At 44.4% G+C, this 20,581-nt stretch overlaps 1 protein-coding gene and 1 pseudogene across 3 annotated transcripts in view; one reads left to right on the top strand and one right to left on the bottom strand.

The window, feature by feature from the left end:
- LOC147035920 (nonsense-mediated mRNA decay factor SMG7-like) overlaps positions 1-20,581 on the top strand; it is an 86,386-nt gene that overhangs the window by 39,735 nt on the left and 26,070 nt on the right. For 2 of the 3 annotated variants that reach the window (XM_085848464.1, XM_085848474.1), the window contains exons 6-9: positions 11,497-11,574; positions 12,061-12,132; positions 14,020-14,170; positions 20,256-20,391. In XM_085848464.1, the coding sequence (XP_085704590.1) occupies positions 11,497-11,574; positions 12,061-12,132; positions 14,020-14,170; positions 20,256-20,391 (437 nt within the window). The remainder of the gene's footprint in view (positions 1-11,496; positions 11,575-12,060; positions 12,133-14,019; positions 14,171-20,255; positions 20,392-20,581) is intronic. The other variant, XM_085848484.1, reaches the window with a different exon arrangement.
- Positions 881-2,704, bottom strand: LOC147035921 (uncharacterized; annotated as a pseudogene).

The following is a 20,581-nucleotide window of genomic DNA, read 5'->3' as shown; positions in this document are numbered from 1 at the left end:
CTGAGTGTTGAGTGCAGTAAGCTTCCAGATGCGTAACAATACATTCATGAATGCATGCCATGTGCAACTGCCAGTTTCCTTCCCTCGATACATGGATCAAGTCAAGTACAATAGTCACCATGTCGACATTGCTCATGCAGTGTTCAGACAATGGGCCATTGTTGTGTCTCAATTTATCAAGGAAGTGCTGCAATAGCTCAAGTGATGCAGCAGTGTGTTTACGGACTTATTTTGTTGGGTTACTTCAAAAGTTTTGAAGTTGTGATGATGTGCAGATCATGTACCTCTTCTCGTCCTGCTTCCATGGATGCCCTGAAATTGGGGCAATTATGCTGCATCCACAAAATGAACAGTTTCCCAGACAGGTGAAGCAGTGCTTCATAAATGTACTTGTGGGTTCTTGCTGCCCTGTTATAATGACGACCTTCCATCACACTGGAAACCGAGCCTTCAGCAACAATGCCTGCTTCTATAACAATGTTTTTAAGACCACCGTCTTGGAATTTTTTTTACCAATGATTGAGGGGAAGTTTAGAATTCTCGTATTTCTCAGCATGTTTGCAAGTGATCTCAGTAGGCTTTGCATACAATGCTTGATCAAATACAAGAACAATCTCATCAAGGCTGAGCTGCTTTCTGATACTGACTGATTGGTTGAGTATTTCATTCACAGGAGACATGTTTGTGGCTGGTGCATTGATCGTTGGAAGATATCCTTTTATTGTCCTGTGAGACCTGCATGTCCCCCTGGTTAAAATATTGAATCCAGTCCAACCCATGACTGTTTGATCATCGCTATTGACCTGTTTTGCAAGAAACCAAACAAGATTGCTATTCAAAGATGTTTGTGTGACTTCTGTTTAATCGACATCAATCGTTTTCAAGCTGCGAGGTCCAATTCTTTCATCAGAAATATAGATGGGTGAAGAAACATTTTCCACACTGAGGGTCCACTTCTTTGACTTCTCAATCTCAGGCAAAGGTTTTTTTTTCCAGTAGAAAAGGTCCAAAAATCTTGCGCTGAACTGCTATGCCATTGACCCGATGTGATGTCCCTTCCCCAGTCAGTCTCTTCTCGTCTGTCAATGTTGTCCCGTGCCAAAGTGGTAAAAACACCAGGCTGAATGTTTTCAGGCAGACAAACAGTTTCGTTAGTGGCAGCAATCTTCCTGAGGCAAAGAGCAGTCTCATTTTCTTCAATGACTGTATATGACACACCAAGTCCAAGTCGATTTAACATGTGTATAACTTCTGTATTTTCTGTCAAGGCCTTCACTGCACATGGAAGTAAAATATACTTGTGTGGAACTTGAGACCCACAACTGACAGCGTACACCAGATCTTGTGAAGAAGAATCTATCAGCATTTTTACCTGTTTAGTTGGATTCTTTGGATTCATTGGATTCATTTTTCCACTCAATAAAGCAAATCGGAACCCCTGCACTTCTTTTGGCACTTTGGAGGTAGATTCATCCATGACAGAGGGGAGGAATGGCCACTGTCTGGTCTTACCTTGAGATTTCATCACTGATCTGAGATGCAAGGCTGCTTTTTGCAGTGTATGGCTGACTTCTGCGGACATACTATGTGAGGTTTCAAGTTCTGTTTTCAGCCTCACATTCTCTCTCTGCAAGCACATACTTGCTGAGATTCTCAAGAAAGACGAGCAATTTTCCTTTGCTGTCAGGAAATATATGAAGAGTATTGCCAAATTCAACATGTAGTGTTCGACGGAAATGTTTTTTGGTGGCGTCTTTAATTGCAGACACCTCACGAACATGCATGTATGTTACTAGAAGATGAGTCAGCTCAGTTATTGGGACAATCCGTGGAGACTGAAACAAGTCTTGTCTTGTGTTGGAAGAGTTGGTCATTTGATGTTGCTTCAGGTAGATTGTATCGAGCGTCATTATCACTTTCCGCTGTCTTCTATATGAGTTGGGTTCTGAAGGTCTAGTATTGGTGGAGAGCATGCAGCACGATTTATGGCACTAAGTTTCCGCAGCAACTTGTTCTCTTGTTGCCACAGCAACAATTCGTGTGTCCTGTCTCTGCATAGCGATGTTGTGAATCGTACGTAACATCAGCTTGAAGCTGTGCACACTTTGTCAGTGGTTCTCTTGTTCGTGTTCCTTTAGTGTACTTTTATTTGAAGTTTTCCCAGGTGGACAGAATATGCATACTTTACCCATCACAGCTGAGCTTGAAGATTATGTTGACTGATGCAAACATATTCGTTTTTTTTCATCTTTATCTTTCTTTGTTGCGTCAAGTTTATCGAAGTCCCGTTTCATAGTGAAGAGCATCGACATTTCAGATGATAATGTACTTGTGGTATCTGCCCTTCTTGTGCATTTTCTGCAATTTGCAGCAAAGTATGATACTGTCGTAACCTCGCAGCTCTTAGGCGGGAATTCCCGGATTCCAGATCCTTCGGTGAAGTGAGACCAGTTTGTGGATCCTCACCAGTCATGTGAATAATGCAAATCGTTTTTGTGCTGTCCATTTTTGAATTGCCCTAAAATAAATAAAATGGCATTAGAAATAATAACAGTAATTTCTGAAGAGTCCAAAAACTATAACGAAGTCAGGAATTCCTGCAAGGAAAATATATACTGGTGAGAAATGTATATTTTATTTTCTACATTTTAGGAATCAAAAAATAGCATTTGGAGGTACTTGCAGGGTGTAAGCGTTCGTTTGCTACCTTATTTATATCTATAATCTATTCAGTCATCACATATATGACCAGAATCTTTTGAATGTAAATGACTTACAAGGACATTTGTACTAGACAGTGAACTGATAAAGGTTCCTTTAAACAACTAATTTTGAAATGAAAGCTACTCATTTTTAACTGATACCAAGCATAAATGGTTTCCTGACACACAAATTGTACCAATGAACCTTGAACACCCAGTTGGTACCAATGGACCCCTCCACCTGACAGACTATCATTGAGGTTTATGTCTTCAGCCTTTTTGCGTGCAGTGTCAGGTGTGCAGCCATTTGAGGTTAGGGAGGGGATGAGTGCGAACATGCACCAGAAACACTTCATTAGATGCCACCAAGATTTGAAGGGGGACACAGGTTTTGAGAGTTCACACTTGAAATTTGAAAGATGATGTTTCCTGGTTCTCCTCAGCGTAGAAACACACTTGTTCCGAGCTTTATGGAAGGAACTAAGATTGCCTTCAGTTGGATTTGCCTTCCAAGGATTTGCTTTCCACCTGTCTCGCCGCAAGCTTCAGTGAACCATGGGCGGGAGGAAGGGTAGGACAACTGAAGACGAGATGGGATAAATCTGTGCATGAGAGAGAGCAAGTTTCTTTGAAAGAATTCCCAGGATGAGTTGATGTTGGAGAAAGTAGCGATAGGAGACCTGTCTAGAAGTTGTGGACAGGTTCAGTGTGTGACGAGGATGAACTGATTAGATTTTTGGTGAAGATCCGGATCTGGATCCGACGACTATAATTTTTAAAGTGATTCTTCACCATTGAGAGATGGGGCTCAAAAATTGTATGTGGCATGATATCTCAAACGTATTGGGCCAGATTTGTTCTCGTGGATCAGGCATTACAAGGCGGAGGTATGCGCTCTACCGAGTGTCCTAGTTTTTCCTGTATTTGGCTCCATTCATTGTTCCATCTATCCTTGTAAGTCTCCCAGTCCCTGCTGCTGAAAAGCATCCCTGTAGGATGATGCTGCCACCACTATGCTTCATGGTAGGGATGATGTCAGGTGGGTTGTGAGCTTTGCTCGGTTTCCGTCAGACGTAGCGCTTTGCTTTCAGGCCTAATAATTCAATTTTCGTCTAATCACACTACAGAATCTTTTGCCTCATGCTCTCAGAGCCTTTCACATGCCTTTCTGAAAACTCCAGGCATCCTGTCATGTGACTTTTTCTCAGGAGTGGCTTCCATCTGGTCACTCTCCATGAAGCCTAGATTTGTGAAGTGCTGCAGACACTGTTGTCCTTCCGGCAGGTTCTCCCATAGAAGCCAAGGAAGTCTGTAGTTCTGTCAGAGTGGTCATTGGGTTCTTGGTCAACTCCCTGACCAAGGTCCTTCTTGCCTGGTTGCTCAGTTTGGTCGGATGGCCTGCTCGAGGAAGAGTCTGGGTTGTTACATATTGTTACGAATTTGGAATTTGATTGCACACAACATACAGGTTCCTTTAGTCAGCTATGTCGATAAGTGCTTGTTCCCGAGATGGCTCACCTTTGATTGTTTAAATGTTCAGAAATGATTAGATGCACTGCGGATCGATTTAATAGTCAGGGAACGAACAATGGAGACATCCCTCCCCCTCTTCTGCGAAGAGGAAGAACCACCCTACCATCCCATGACTCATGATGTCAACAACTCCGTCCCACCTGTGGATGAGCGGGGGATGGAGCACGAGGGCATGAGTCACGCCGGAATCGGGGGAAGGGCGGGAGAAGGATAAGAGGAGATCTTTTTCATTTGTTTGTGGGCAGAGTTGGAGAAGGGAGAAGAGAGTAGTCGTTAAGCAGACCGTCGGGTCCTGCTTGGCTTGCGTTAGGGTTGAGGCCTTCGGAAGCTTTTTTGTTTCGGCTGGCTCGGTGAGCTTCGGCTGAGGCCTGGCTCGGGAGAGCTTTTTGCTTCAAGCTGCCCTGTTTGGAAGGAAGTTAAGCCGGTCGCTGGAGCTGCGAGTGGTGGCTTCTTCTTCTTAGTTCGTGGAGCTCTTTGTTCTCCATTTTGATTCCCAGCTTGGTGTGACTCATCGACCTCTTCGTGGAGGTGGTTCCTCGGGGAAGTGACGCATCAACGGGAAGGTTCGGCGCCTCGTCTCACCAGCACGTGTTGAGACGCGTGGGAGGTGGTTCCTCGGGAAGCGACGCATCGATGGGAAGGATCGTCGCCTCGTCTCACCAGCACGTGTTGAGAAGTGCAGGAGGATTTGCGGGAGCTCGGGAAGGATCGCGGCTCGGCGATTGGATCCAGCTCGCTCTCGCTGGAGCCCAGGTCTGAACAACTTGAAGACCACACGAGGTGGAGAGGTTCGAGATAGGTTCTGGGTTTCAGCTCACCTGTCCTCCGAGCTGGAGCTCGTTATTAAAGGCCTCTGCCACCATTTCTTGGGTGTGTGTGTGTGTGTGCGTGTGCGTACGTGTGTCCGTGGGCCCGTCTAATAAGTAGGAACTGCTGTTAAGTGCAAGTGACTGCACATAATAAGTAGACGGTTGTAGTTCTTTTGTCGTGCTTTTGTTGCTTGTATAATTGCATACGTGTTTTGCCTTGTTTAATTGCATACGTGCTTTATTATAATAAATGTCCTTGTGTTGTGTATGTAACCCTGTTCGTTGCGTCCATTCCCTCATTGAACTGCCCCATCTTGCACTCGGAATATAGTTGGTTTTTAAATAGAATCGGGTCCGGCGAGGTCTGGCGATAATACCCGCTCGGTTATCCCAGAACGGAATGGACCGCTTAAGCGGTTCGTGTCCAAGCAGGCCTTCGCCGAGGTACGGTCCCTCGGTAGGTTACCCGCGTGGGTACTTAGGTATATCGATATTCGGTGATTGACCCTATTTTGCGCGGGTAGAATACGGACTGGGCCGTGGTGGGATTAAAAACCCACCCATGACTGGTTTCTGGCGTTGTTCCAGAAAGTCACGACTGGATTGTCCGTTCGGTGGGCAAAGCGACCGCTATTGGTTAGCAGCAATGCCAACCCTCCCGATTTCATCGGGAGGCTTCCGAAAATTCACCCAAACTCCCGCCCTTACGATCACTATCCTTATCCTCCCGAAATTTTGATATTTTTGCACTGTTCACTAATCAGAATGTACTAGTATGAGAATTGAATGAAAAGCATCGTCTGCTACGTATAGCATGTGGTAACTCCATAACGTTCGCTGCTCCCAAATTGTACGTAAAAAATTGCAAATTCAAATGAGGAGCAGCGAAACATTGGGTCTGGATCTCGCTTATGCGATCATGCACTGAGATTTAGTGCATGCGGTATGTGTGCAATACAGTGCATGCGGTATGTATGCACAGTGTATATGCATGCGATACGCTCACTGCATGCAGCTGGGCCCCGTACCAGCCCGGCGGTCGCGACCACCGTGCGGTGTTTAACAGCCGCTAGAGTTCTACGAGTCGCGCTGCAGCTGTGGAACATCGACTTCGAAGGTACCGATGCTTCAAGCCCTCGATGTTGATTACGAAATGGCAGAAAAGAAGCTTACGAAGACCAAGAAATGGTCTCAGAAGTACAAGACCGAATACAGTCTCCAATACCCGTGTATTCGAAAGTCTGAAAGAGGAATTCATCATGCGTATTGTACAGTATGCAGCGTTGATATTTCAGTTGAGCACGGAGGTCGCGATGATACACAGACATTGCAAAGGAGAGATCTTCGAGCACGAGTACCGGTACACTTCTGAATTATTTCACCAAACAAGGGACAAGCGAGAAAGAGGATGTTACCCGAGCGGAACTTCTCTTTAGTGGATTTATTGTGGAACATAACTTGCCCATATCAGTCTCAGATCATGCTGGACCTCTATTTCAAAAGATGTTTCCAGATTCAAAAGTTGCTTCAAAGTATGGATGTGCAAGAACAAAAACTTCAGCAATAATTGGTGAGTTGTCAAATGTTACTGCTTCATCTATTGCCGATATTGCTAGACTAGCTCCATTTAGCCTAGCTACAGACGGTAGCAATGATAGTGGTGAGGCCCAGCTATATCCTGTCCTGATTTCGTACTATGACAACAGTGCTGGGATTGTGAAGCAAGGTTTGCTAAGTTTGCCTGCGTGCAAACAAGATTCCACTGGAGAAAACATTTTCAAACTGCTTGATCATGAGTTCAGTGACAGGAAAATTCCGTGGGGAAATTGTGTTTTCTTTTGTGCTGATAATGCCTCTGTCATGGTGGGCAAGCACAAAGGAGTCGCTGCTTATATCCACAAACAAAATCCAGAGTGCTACATCATGGGATGCCCTTCCCATATGATGCACAATACGGCCAAGAAGGCGGCTCAGGCCTTATCCATTGAATTAGATGACTTTCTCATCGATATTTACTACTACTTGGACAAAAGTAGTAAACGCGTCAAAGGAGTGAAAGCACTGCAAGAACTCTGTGATGCCCCGACACACAAGATTCTGAAGCATGTCGCAACAAGGTGGCTGTCCCTTGGTCAGTGCCTAGACAGGCTGATTGAACAGTGGGAGCCACTTCGCCTCTTCTTCAAAGAAGAAGTACGAAGAAAAATGCAACCAACTGTAGCCAAGACTCTAACAACGAGCAAGAAGGACGGCACTGTATCTACTGCCAGTACTGGCACTGCAGGATCAAGCACTAGTGGAGCAGCATTCACCACTACCACTGCAGTATCTGCTGCGAAGAAGACAGCAGGGACAGCACCAAAACCAATGCTGAGAGCAGGTAGCATCACCGGCCCTTCATCACGTTCATCTACAAAGCAGATCCCTTCAGAGTCGAGAAAGACTGTGATAGTCCCATCTACAGGCAAAGAAGGACCCAAGTTAAGTTCTGCTTTTGCCAAATCACTTGATAGAAGCTCAGCAAAACCTTCGAATCAGAGGTCTTCTTCCTTGGCTGCACCTACCTCAAGCTCTCTCCTCAAACGTAAAATTGGATCTGGTACTACGAGTCTGACCTCTTCTGCTGGCAGTAAACGCAAGTGTGATCGCCCTGCGGCTAAGTGTACTACGAGTTCTACAACTAAAAGCGCATCTTCCTCAAACACTGTGCAGGAATCTAGAGAAAAACGTGTCAACAGGATGTTCTTGTCTCCACAAACAAAACTCTATTGTTTCTTCCTTCGATATGCTAACAAGCTTTTTGAGAAGGGGAATCTTCTGCTCCAAAGAGACGAACCCTGTATTCATCTCCTGCACGGAGAATTGAATGGTCTTCTGAAAGATATCTTCGTACGGTTTTTGAAACCATCGGTGTCATCGGTTGCTCTGGTAAATGTACCCTTCTCTGACAGAAATCATCAGAAGAATGATGAGGACCTCATGATTGGGAACGATGCCAAACTGTATATAAGGGAACAAAGGAGTCTCAAGAAATCCACCTTCACTCTGAGTGAGTCAGACATCCAAGGTTTCTTCAGTGCAGTTCGCTCATATTATGTGAAAGCCTGCAATTACATCTTCAAAACCTGGCCGCCAGATGATGAATTAGCCAAGCATGCTCAGGTGCTGGATGTTAAGCTACACCAAGAAGTGGGGTTTGACTGTGTGGAGTTTTTCATCAAGAAATTCCCCTGTCTGTTCAGTGGCGGTGATAGTGACATAGACAGTCTTGAGAGTGAATTCGCTCACTACCAGGCAGACGCCTCCATAGCTACAATTGCTACTGAGACAGTGAGAGTGGATGAGCAGTGGCATCGGATTTCACAGCTCACAGATCCCTGCACTGGTGCCAAGAAGTATCCTAATTTGAGCAAAGTGATGAAGGGAATCTTGGTCATTCCTCATTCGAACGCATCATGTGAGCGGGCACTCAGTCTTGTACGGAAGAATCATACTGAATTTCGTCCCAATTTGAGTGTCAAAACCCTGGAAGCTCTCTTAATTGAAAAACTAGCTCATAGCACCCCTTGCTACCAGAGAGAATACAGCAAAGACATAATCAGAAGCGCTAAAAGAGCCACACAGCTGTCACTCAGCAAAGCTGCCATGGAAAAAGCAAGCAGCAGTAGTACCAGCCAGTAAGGTAAGAAAAATATTGCTTCTTTTGTGCTTTTTGTTAATCTTTGATTGTCCCCTAACTTACTAATATTAACATACATGTAACATTAAAAAGTGCACAATTTTCCCCTTTTTTTGTTCAAAAAGTGGGAATTCTTAACATGTTAAATGCTCCAAAATAGGGCTCAGAGGGCACTAGAGAGCGTCGAGAACCCCAGAGCTTCCAGGGCCCTAAGGCGGGCCCTGGACCCCGCCGCAGAGGTCGAGCGCTCCGCGCTCGAGATGTGCGCTTCGCGCACATTATTTGGTGTCGGTTGCAAATCCTCCCTAATTCTGATTTCCAAAAGTTGGCATCTCTGGGTTAGACGCGGTTGTTCGCACGCCGACTGGCGGGGAATCTACAACAATATTATTTCCATTTCCTAATGATGGAGCTCACTTTACTTTTTGGAACTTTAAACACACTAGAAATTGTTTTATTCCCTTCGCCCGATCTACGCCTCCTCACAATTGGATCTCAGAGGTCTACGGACAGTTCCTTGGACTTCATGGTCGAGTTTCTGCTCTGACATGCACTTTCAACTGTGGGACCTTTATACAAAAAGGCGTGTTTCTAATTCAAGTCCAGCCTGTTGAATTGGCCACAGGTGCACTCCGATCAGGTCGTAGAGACATCTCGAGGATGATCAAAGGAATTTGGATGCACCTGAACTCCATTTGGAGTGTCAGAGCAATCGGATTGATACTTGTCAATTCAACGCATTTCAGCTTTTCATTTTTAATTTGTAAAAAATTCTAAAACAATGCTTCACTTTGTCATTATATGAGATATTTTGTGTAGATCGGTGAAAATGAAAAAAAAAATTAATCCATTTAAAATTCAGGCTGTAACACAACAAAATGTGACAAAAGTCAAGTGGTGTGAATACTTTCTGAAGGCACTGAACCTGTTGGACATTGCACTGCTGTTGCCTCGGTGATTATTTCAAAGCTTGTGTCATTTCGGGGGATTTGCATGCCATTTTCAGGGCGGTGCTCGGCTGGGCTACTGGTGCATACTCTCGGAGCTTATTCATCCCTCCAACCTCTCTTTTCCTTCAATTAACACATCGTCCTTTACAGCTTGGAGTTCCCGTCTTCATCGCCTGTGATACAGCCTTACCTATGGACTTCGGGCTCTTCTCCATGCTTCGGTGATACGAGGTCTTCACCTCTTGAGGGCTTGTAATACATGACTGTCCAGTCGGCTTCACCCTGTGCACACTGTCCAGACGAGATCCTTGAAATTGTGCTTGCTGCAGACCTTTTCACTCATTTATGACCCTCTGTGGTTGACTGTACAAACTGCTGGATAAGTTGCTCCATCGAGAGTCGTGCATTAATTTATATCTGCATTGTTGTCTGTGACATTTGTATTTATTTAATTTGGGGATTCTGAGGAAAGTAATTGTGCGTGTGCATGCGTGCATGCATGTGTGTGCGTGCTTTTTCTTTTCCTTTTTCCCTTTTCCCTTTTTCCCTTTTTCCCAATTTGTTGGACAGCTGGCCTGACTCCACCCACCTATGATTTAATCCTGATGAAAAATCTTTCGGCTTCCATTTTGGTGCTCACTGTTCTGCGCCAGGCGCCTCAGAGCTGTCATATACGCAATCGCTATGCACTCCCTCTACATTTTCCCTTCATTGTAAAACAACCAAAGGGATATTTATAATGATTTTGAGCCGAGAGGTGTCATGGGCCTTGTGAAGATCGGCCTCGACAATCGAAACAGCAGTCTGTTAACTTATGCACCACCCAAATACCTGTGGTATTCTCTCAAGCAGTGATTAAACCCATGTTATTAGAAATTTGTCTGAGGTCATTATTTACTTTTTTAGATTTTCAATTCAAAATATTCATTTCTCCCCCCTCCTGCAAAATGTGATTGGAAGAAAAATATTGAAATCGTGTGAGCAAATTACTTCCGGCTGATTAACAGACTGTTTTCACTCTACTGCGCATGTGCAGTATCCCTCCAACGCGCCATTGGTGTCTTGGTGTAAGACTATCGGTCTGCAAATGTGAGCGGCCATTGTGTAAAACGGTATGTATGCAATTTGTATTGCATATTTCTTTATAAACCGAGCTGTGATGTTTCGATGTTAAACTCCACGTTGTGCATAATGAGTGTAAAGAGACTCGTGAGTGCTTCGCCAAGCACACCTCGTACCAAGAAGCAGCGACAGAGTGTAACTTTAGTGGTGCAATTATACAGTATCAGCGTGGTGAAAGAACAACGCCAATTGGACGTATACATGGAATCGCTGCATCTACTGTTCATTCGATTGTTAAAGGCTCAAGAAATATACATCAGGAAGAAGATAATTGGTTTTCAGTCATTTATTGTCACATATCTTTTCTGCATATCTTGTGGGATTGTGACTTGGAGAGGTGACCATAATGGGTCATGGTCCACTCGTGGTCACATCTTTTCCGTATATATCACGGGATTGTGAGTTGGACACTTGGCCGTGATGTGTGAGAAGGGGGTTTGAAAGCTAGAAGTGGGGACGGCGAGGGAAAGGGGGTGGAGGGTGGCGGTTGGCATTCACTCAAGCAGGGTTTCCGAGGTCATTTTTTACTTCAACGGTGTGTGTATATGCATCAGGAAGTAAGATCATTGGTTTTTGGTCATTTATTGTCACGTATCTTTTCTGCATATCCCACGGGATTGTGACTTGAACAGGCGACCATGACGGGCCATGGCCAACTCATGGTCACGTTATATATTTTCCGTTTTCCGCATATCTTGCAGGATTGCAAGTTCTACTGGCATCCATGATGGGCCATGACCTGTTCATGGACACCTATCTTTTCTTCATATCTCGGGATTGTGAGTTGGACAAGCGACTGTGACGGGTGGGAAGGGGGCTTGAAGGCTTGAAGTGGTGAGAGGATTGATGTCTTCGGGTTGGGAGGGGGAGGGTGAGGACTTGGGGGTTTGTGAGGAGGGTTGAGGACTTGAAGTCATATTTTACATTATGTGGAATTTCCATGGGTCCCTGCTGTGTAGTATTATTGTGTTTAAGGTAGGCTGTAGGGATGTTTACCCTTCTATCTCCTGTCATAAGTTAGTTTCACCATTAAAAAAACCCACCAAGGGCACATCGGTGTATTTATTTTCTGCCGTGACGCCCTCGGGGTTTCTGGTGCACTTGCTGCGGTGCCCTGAGGTCGACACGTAACAATATTCCTCAAACTTTAACAAGTGTTACGTTAGGCATGCTGCAGCAATGGATGATAATTATAATCTTTTTTGTTTTAGTGTTCTGATAAAAGTTTTGCTTGTTTAAAAGGCAAAACATCTGTGTTGTTGCAGCTCGATACAGGAACCAAACGAGCCAAGCGGAGTCTTACTACCGGCATGCCGCACAGCTTGTTCCATCCAATGGTAAGGAACAAAGCGAGCATCGCTTTTGCATTTCTTCCCAGATTTTAACTGAACTGCCCATAAATAGTGATTTATTACGATATTTCCTTGATGTACACTTCCGGTCAAAATTTTTAGAACACCCCCCATTTTTCCAGTTTTTACTGAAATTTAAGCAGTTTAATGTTTCAATGCACTCTGAAGTTAAAGCATCGAACAAATAAACAATTGCAGATAAAAAAGAAATCATGGAATCGTTTTGTTGACCAAAATTTAATCTAAATTTTTGACTCATCAAAGTAGCCACCTTTTGCAGAGAAAACAGCCGAACGTACTCGTGGCATTCTCTCCACAATGGAAATAAAATATTGTTCGGAAAGGTCTTCCCAACACTGTTGCAGAAGTTCCCACAACTGTGTTGCACTTGTAGGTTGCTTTCCTTTCACCCTTCTGTCCAGTTCATCCCAAAACAGCTCGATGGGGGTTTAAGTCTGGAGACTGTGCTGGCCATTCCATGATTTGAAGCCTCCCGTCTTGTTATTTTCTTCTAAGGTAGTTCTGATATACCCTGGAAGTATATTTTGGGTCGTTATCTTGCTGTAGGGTGAACCGCTGATCAACTAGGCGTAGACCAGAGGGTATTGCATGGCGCTGCAAAATGCTGTGGTGGCCCTTTTGGTTCAGGGTGCCAGTCACTATGTGCAAGTCGCCGACTCTGGATCCAGCAAAAGAGCCCCAGATCATCACGCTTCCTCCTCCATGTTTGACAGTTGGTGTCACACACCGAGGGACTATCCTTTCGTATACTCGACGGCGTACAAAAACCCTGCTTGATGAACTGAAGATTTCAAATTTTGATTCATCGGTCGATAGGACCTTCTTCCAATTTCAGTAGTCCACTGGCGGTGCTTCATGGCCCAGGCAAGCCTCTTTTTCTTATTTTACCATCTTTGCAATGGCTTTCTTTCTGCTACTCGACCTGTCAAGCCTGCAGCTGGAAGTCTTCTCTTCACAGTTGAAACTGAGACTTCCTTACTTCGACCAGTGTTAAGCTGTGCTTGAAGCTGCTTCCTGTGAGCCGCCGATCACGCAAACTGTTGCTTCAGAAACTTGTCTTCTGATTGTGTTGTGGCTTTGTGTCTGCCAGACCTCTTCCTCTCAGTTTCCTCCAGTTTCCAAGTGCCTTTTGATGGTGTAGGAAACTGTACTCACTGACACCTTGGCTTACTTTGCAATTTCTCTAAAGGAAAGACATACACTTTTCAGGGTTATAATGGTCTGTCTGTCTCTTCCTTTGTTAATTGTCTTTTTCTTGCCATTATGATAGCAATATACTACTTCCTGCAATGCAATATTGTCAAAATAATGCTTTTGAGGGTGTAGCAACACAGTCTATTCCAACACTACTTATATACAGACAGAGGGTTTGTAACTAATCAACAAAAGTTGTGACACCTGTAGGAATTGTTTACATCAACTTTCTTGGCTTAATTTACTTCCATTGCTACAGAACAGCTGCAGTTGCTAACCCATAACATGTTACCTGAAAAGGGCCTTTTTTAACAACTCTGAAATTTACATTATTTTTCAGTTTTTGGTAACCTAAACTTTTTTTTAACCTCTGGCAGTTTACCACTTAGCTTTGTACCATTTCAGGTTGTTCACTTGACTTGAACTGCTTAAATTTCAGTATAAACTGGAAAAATGGGGGTGTTCTAAAACTTTTGACCAGGAGTGTAACTCCTGATGTTACCAACCTCTGCATTGCAGGAAAGCTGCTCCAGAAGAGGTGGTTAACATCTCATTTGCTAGTTCATTGCATTTTGAGAGGATCATTGGTTCAAGCAGTGCTTTTGGCTGTTCAAATATGGTCTGTGTGTTGACAGGATATTGTCATTTCTCTTGCAGGGCAGCCTTACAATCAACTGGCTATCCTTGCTTCATCTAAGGGGGACCATTTGAGCTCTATTTTCTACTATTGTCGCAGCATTGCTGTGAAGTTTCCATTCCCAGCTGCTAGCACCAACTTGCACAAAGGCCTTTCAAAAGCTGTTGAGGTGTAAGTGTGCTCACACAAATGAGGCACAATTACTGCTATTATTGAAAAATTATACATGTATTGTAACAGGTCCATGTTTCTGATTGCTTTTTCGTTTTACATTATTTCCTTGATTTACTTATTCATTGTTCCATTTATTTAAACCAAACTTTTCATTTACCTCTTGCAGTTATGTGTGATTTGAGATGCATATGAAAATTGTAATTTTTTTTTTATTGTCACAATATTTGCATTTTGATATATGAAACACTGATTAGGGATAATTTGGTTTGAAAGGTTTGTTGTTTTGTTCATCTGGAATGTCTTGTTCTATAATCCAGTTACCAATCATTACCCTCAAAGATTTGCAGATACTTAAGAGGTAAGATGTCTCATTTCAGCGTTTGGCTGTATCAGGTGTTGTCCATCAGACGGTGGTCTCCGAGGGTTAACCTGAGGCGGTGACTTTGGGTGGGTGCCTGGAATGTCCGATCTCGAAGAGAGAATGATCACCTGTCTGTCGTCATTTGAGCTCGTGTTTGAACATAGGTATTGCAGCACTCATTAGGTTCGGAGACTGGGATAGTGGTGAGGTCATGGTGGGTGGTTATACCCACTATTGCTCTGGTTATTCTGATGGTTACCATGCCCAAAGAGTTGCTGTGGCTGATTCCAATGATAACTGAGGTAACATGCGTGAATGAGCGTATTGTGAGAAGAAGGATTCATCACTCCTTGGATGTCATTTCCCTGGTCTCTGTATATGCTCCGACTGAGGGGAGTGATCTCACCGTGAAGAACACATTCTATGCCACGCTTGAGTCTGTGGTTGTTCAGTGCCCCAGGCAAGGTACTTTTCCAGTCTTGGGGGATTTCAATGCATCGAATGGAACTGATGGGGATGGTTATGAGATGTGTGTTGGTCCCCATGGGTCTGCAACTGTGACCCAGAATAGCACTAAGGTCATTGACTTGGGGTGGCTGGTTCATGGTTTCAGCACCCACAAGCTCATCACTGGACTTGTTATTCCAACGCTGGCTGTGTGGCAAAGGAGATGTGCCATGTGCTCAATGATGGTCGCTGGAGGATGATCCAGAAATGCACGGTCTGCCAGAGTGCTCAGTTCCTCAATACTGACCACAGGCTTGTTGCAACTCTGAAGTTGCAGCTTAAATCTGGGAGAATGGTACCATTCCAGCTTCAGCTGGATGTTGGCAAGCTCAAGGATGAGAAGGTAGCTTCGGAGCTTGCGAACAGGCTGAGTGGGGATTAGGGGGATCTGGGTGCTTTGGGGAAGCCTGAGAAGTTGTGGAGTGCCTTCAAGACCACTGCCCTTGATGTTGCCAGTAGATGTCTTGGAACTCACCGTAGGGTGAAGAATTTTGTCTCAAGGGACACTGGATACCATTGACCAGTCGCATATCTGAGCTGTTTAACAAGCTGAGGCGAAAAAGTGTACGTGTGCTTAGGGTGGACAAGGCGGCCTATGTTAGAGGAATCTGTGAGGGGGTAGAACATCACCTGTGGTCAAGTCATTCTCGTCCTGATAATGGGGAATTCGCGCATTGTGTTCCTCCAAGCCCATCCCTCAGTGTACTGCAGTTATAGCAGAGGGTGTTGTGCTCTTGACAGAGGAGTCTGAAGTGTAGGCCCGCTGGGCCGGTTACTTTGAGCGGATGTACCAGTCTGATCCACCAGTTGTTCAGTTGGATGTCAGGGGTGTTACAATCCCTATTGCTGACCCTCCAATCAACTGTGATTCACTTTTATTTGTGGAAACGCAGGCTGCGGTGAACCGGTTGAAATGGGGTTAAGCTCCTTGAATCTGGCATCCATGCTGTACTTCTCAAGGCTGGTGGAAATGCTGTACTCATGTCATTGCATGCAGTTCTGTGCTCTGCCTTGAACACAGGCATCATCCCAACTGACTGGAAGATGGTCCTTGTCCATCTCTGGAAAGTGAAGGGTGATTGCCAGGGCTGTAACAACTACCGAGGGGTGGTGATGCTCTCTGTGCCGGGCAAGGTCTTTGCTCAGATAATTCTTGATAGGGTTCGCCAACATCTGCTTGAGCACCAGGGTCCAGAACATTCAGGCTTTACGCCAAAGAGGTCAATGATTGACCGAATGCAGACAAGAGTTTCGGCAGGGGCTGCTTGCAGCCTATGTTGATCTCTGTAAAGCGTTCGATTCAGTGAATCGGGATGTCCTCTGGAGGATTCTTGGTTTTCGTGGGGTGCCACCAAAACTGATCGATCTGATGTCTGAACTCCACTCTGGTTCCCGGAGCGCCTCCCCACCCCCCCCCCCCCGGAGGGAGGGAGCGGGATATTGTAATCATCCGGTTTGTTTGTCTTTGTTTGTTTGTCTGTCTGTCTTAGCAACTTTACTGCAAAACGGCTTCAGCAAACACTATCAAATTTAATCCACAGGTGGGCAATGAACCTTGGATGACCCCATTAACTTTTGGGTCCAATTGGATCAAAGGTCAAGGTCACGAAAAGATCAAAATCGTTTTTCGCTCATAACTTCGTCAAAAATGATCTGATTTACTTCAAACTAAGCTTCTAGTGAACCTTATTCTATTTGTCACTTATAATCCTTCCCATTCCTACAGTGAAAAATGCATATTTGTGAAGATCGGTAGGGTCCGAAGTTTTGGGGGTCATGGTCATTGGTCAAAATTACAAATTTTCCATTAAAACTAAAACATGGTTTCGAAAATACAACTTTACTGGAAAACGGCTGGCTCAAACACTGTCAAATTTTATTCACAGGCGGGCAATGAAAGTCTCGAGTCAAAATCGTTTTACGATCAGAACGTTTTCATTTATTTGTTATTTAATGTTCTTGTTGAACAAATAAACATAACACAGAATATAAATTGAAAGAATATTTCATTGTTTATTAACAAACGCAAATAACAAACCGTTCTCAATACTATATTACATTGAGTACGTACCTACAATATGGACTGTATATCTTGTAACTGTGAAAGTGAAATTATTATTTATAGTATGGACAGTGGACACGGTTAGCTGTAAACTCGTGGCCAAGTATATCTTACGTTTATATTGTTTATTGGCTTTCATTTGACACCATGACCTTTGACCTTACGTGGCCTTGAAAGGTCAAAATAATTTTACGGTCATAACTTCGTCAAAAAATGGTTTAATTGACTTCAAACTAAGACTAAAATATTCCTTATTCTATTCCTTATAATGAACATTCAGGCTAAGGATGTATCAAATTTAAATTTGATCCCCAAAATAACTTTATGCCTTAAATGGGTGGGATTTGTTGTGCCTGGCACCACTTGTTTCCAGTTGTTACTGGAGTTCGTCAGGGGTGTGTGCTGGCCCCCACACTTTTCAGCACTTTTGTTGAGTGGATTCTGGGGAGGATGTCGGAGAGATCATGCTGCGGTGCATCGTTTGGGAATGTCAAGATCTCTGACCCTTGATTTCGCAGATGATGCAGTCATCTTTGCAGAGACTCTAGATGTCCTTTTGGGGGCCCTGAAGGTGCTGAATGAGGAGTTGGAACCATTGGGATTATGGGTTTCCTGGGTCAGACTAAGATCCATGCTTTCATTGACATCTTGGATGCTGCTATCTTGTCTGTACCTGTTTGTGGTGAGGATGTTAAGGTCACTGAGAGATTCACTTGCCTTGGCAGTGATGCTCCTGTTTACTGGCTGTGAGCCAGAGGTCAATAGACGTCTGGGTCGGGCCTGCTGAGTCATGGATTCACTGGATCATGGGGTGTGGTGTTGCTGGTACCTGTGCAGGAGGACAAAAGTCTGAGTCTTCAGGTCCTTGGTGCTTCCAGTATTGCTCCATGGATGTGAGAATAGGACTCTGATCATGGATCTGAGACGGAGACTTAATTCCTTTGGTTCCAGGTCTCTTTGGAGAATCCTTGTCTTTCGTTGGTTGGACTTTGTTTCCAACGAGCAGTTGCTGAGAGAGAGTCAAATGAGATTTGTTTCCTGCATAGTCCGTGAGCATCAGCTCCGGCTGTATGGACATGTGGCTCGTTTTGCTGACGCTGATCCTGCTCACCAGATTCTCTCAGCAAGGAAGCCTCGTGAGTGGAGAAGGCCAATGGACCGACCACATACCTCGTGGTTGCCGCAGGTTGATCAGCATCTCAAGGAGAATGGGATGGGCCAAGCATCTGCCTGGGGGACGACTAGACTGAGGCCCCTGGAGTACTGGTGGAAAGTGGACGCAGCGGCGTGCTGCTCCGGTGCATGCTCCTATACCTGACCCTGACCTGTATAATTTTGGTTCAATTCTCAATCTAACTATACGCTGTCACCCTGGATTTTCTCAGACATGGCGTTGCATAAACGAGCGTGCTGTATGTCAAATAGGTAATTAAGCCAGGTTCCCATCTCCCAGCAATGGATGTGTGGGGTATTTGTTCTTTTTAGGTCATCTTGTGTTGATCTCGAAGGGATGACCTCATAAAATGGGCTGTGATGTCTGGATGTCAATTCAGTCGTTTTTGACTTTTTTTTTTCTCTCTTATCACTCGGCTGATTGTTCTGATACTTCACACACGAATACTAGACAGTAGCCTGCACAATTGCACAGATTTCGATTTTGGATCATGGGGCTCCCAGGGAGGGTTAACCCCTGAAACTTTGGTTCCCTTCTCATCCCTTATTTACCCACCAATTTCTCCGAAACCCAATTCAGCCCTTCTACTTGATGGTCCGCAGGATTGCTCTGTCTTAAATTTTTCAATTTCGGATCGGGGAGCTCCTGGGGGTTCCCCCAAATTGACTCCAGTCCAACGTCCATGACATTTCCCAGATTTTGGATTTTGCAGAGGTCTGAACTACAGCCTCAAAAGATTACTGTCAGGTCACTTGGTGCTATTTATTTTGTATGCAGCACAAAGCTGCAGAGAGCATGGCTGTGCCACTGATGCAATGCCCTCTGTCGGTTTGGGTAGAAAATTGTAATTCGTTCATGGTGCAGGCAATTGCTGACTTTCTCTTCCTGAAGGACACAATGGGATCTTTAATGTCCATCAACTAATGCCGCCAGATGGGATGCCCAGTTTAACGTCCATCTGAGGGACGGCGCGCACGTTGATGAATCGCCCTGCCCGTGAAGCACCGAGATGACAGTTTATAGCTGGGTCGTGATTCAAACCCAGGTTAAACAGCTTTGAGGTGTGTGTGCGTACCTCCGGGCCATCCTGCCAACCATATGTTTAAGAGAACATCCTGTCTTCACCAAAGAGTGAGTATTTTTGCCGGAATAATTGTCAAATTCCAAACTTCTGCCTTAACTTGCAGAGCACTGAATCAGTGGCCCAGGTTGGCTCTGCACTCGTTACCCCACTCATGCAAAGCAAAAACCAGGGTTAAGCAATTTGTTCATGTCTGTCTGTCTGCCTATAAACGTCAATTCATGATCGAGGAACAACTTATTCATATGGAATATTTTATTTCGAATACAAATCGGAACATGGATAGGGAAGACAAGTTTTCCGTTAAACATGCTTTGCCTCTGAATTAATCCCGACCACACGTCCCCAGAGAGGCGTGAGATAATATTTTGACTGCCTGCCTGCCAGTGAAACAAGATTGAAAATCATTCCAAGCAAAAACTTGTTTAGGTCCTTTATGACGTCCTTAAAAACTCACAGGTATGAAAACGAATGTAACGTATTAGATAGGGTGATGTAACAGACGGTTTCAACCAACGGTGGTAAAAAGGTGGTAAATTCCAGAATTTATTTATACGACTTTTACAATCTCTATTTCACTTAAATTTAATTGTGTACATTGAACACTGCAGAACAGAAATTGCCTTCTTTGCACTCTCAAAACTCTTCCGTTTATCAGTACTTAGACATGTTCTGTAGGGTGGTGTATTGGGGTTCTTCAATAGCATGAAACTTCTGGAATTTTTTAGAATGATCTTTAAATCATTATTTTCTTTAAATCAAAGTACATGCTAAACACTGCGCAGGGTAACATATTCTATGTACTCTCTAGTTACAATCAAGCAGGACATTGTTGGGCCAGGAAAGAGAAAACAACCTTATCAACATCTCATGCTGCTGTGGTCCTTTTTTGTGCAGACGTGATGAAGTTAAGGTGAAATGGGGCCTTTCTGACTTTGTGAAGTCCTTTGTGAAGTTTCATGGGCACATATACTTGGTGCGAGCACTGGACCGCCTTGCGACACAGCGCAGTGCTCTGGAGGAGCACTTCAAGGTGAAAGGTGGCCACATGGAGAGGGACACTGAGTTTAGTTTAGTTACTTAATGCAGGAAGGTTTTAAAGCTTAAGAGTTGTGTGGATGCAGTTGTTTTTTGGACAGTTTATGCCTTTTTCAATGAAAAGTTGCAGGTTTGTCAAACAGGATGAGTAGAAAGGGTTAAGAATAGGTGTATGCCACGCCAGT

Source organism: Eptatretus burgeri, chromosome 1 (genome assembly GCF_056783735.1).
Source record: "Eptatretus burgeri isolate ZD-2024b chromosome 1, Ebu_testis_v1, whole genome shotgun sequence".
NCBI classification, from domain to species: Eukaryota; Metazoa; Chordata; class Myxini; order Myxiniformes; family Myxinidae; genus Eptatretus; species Eptatretus burgeri.
This window is presented reverse-complemented; position numbering and strand designations above follow the sequence as displayed.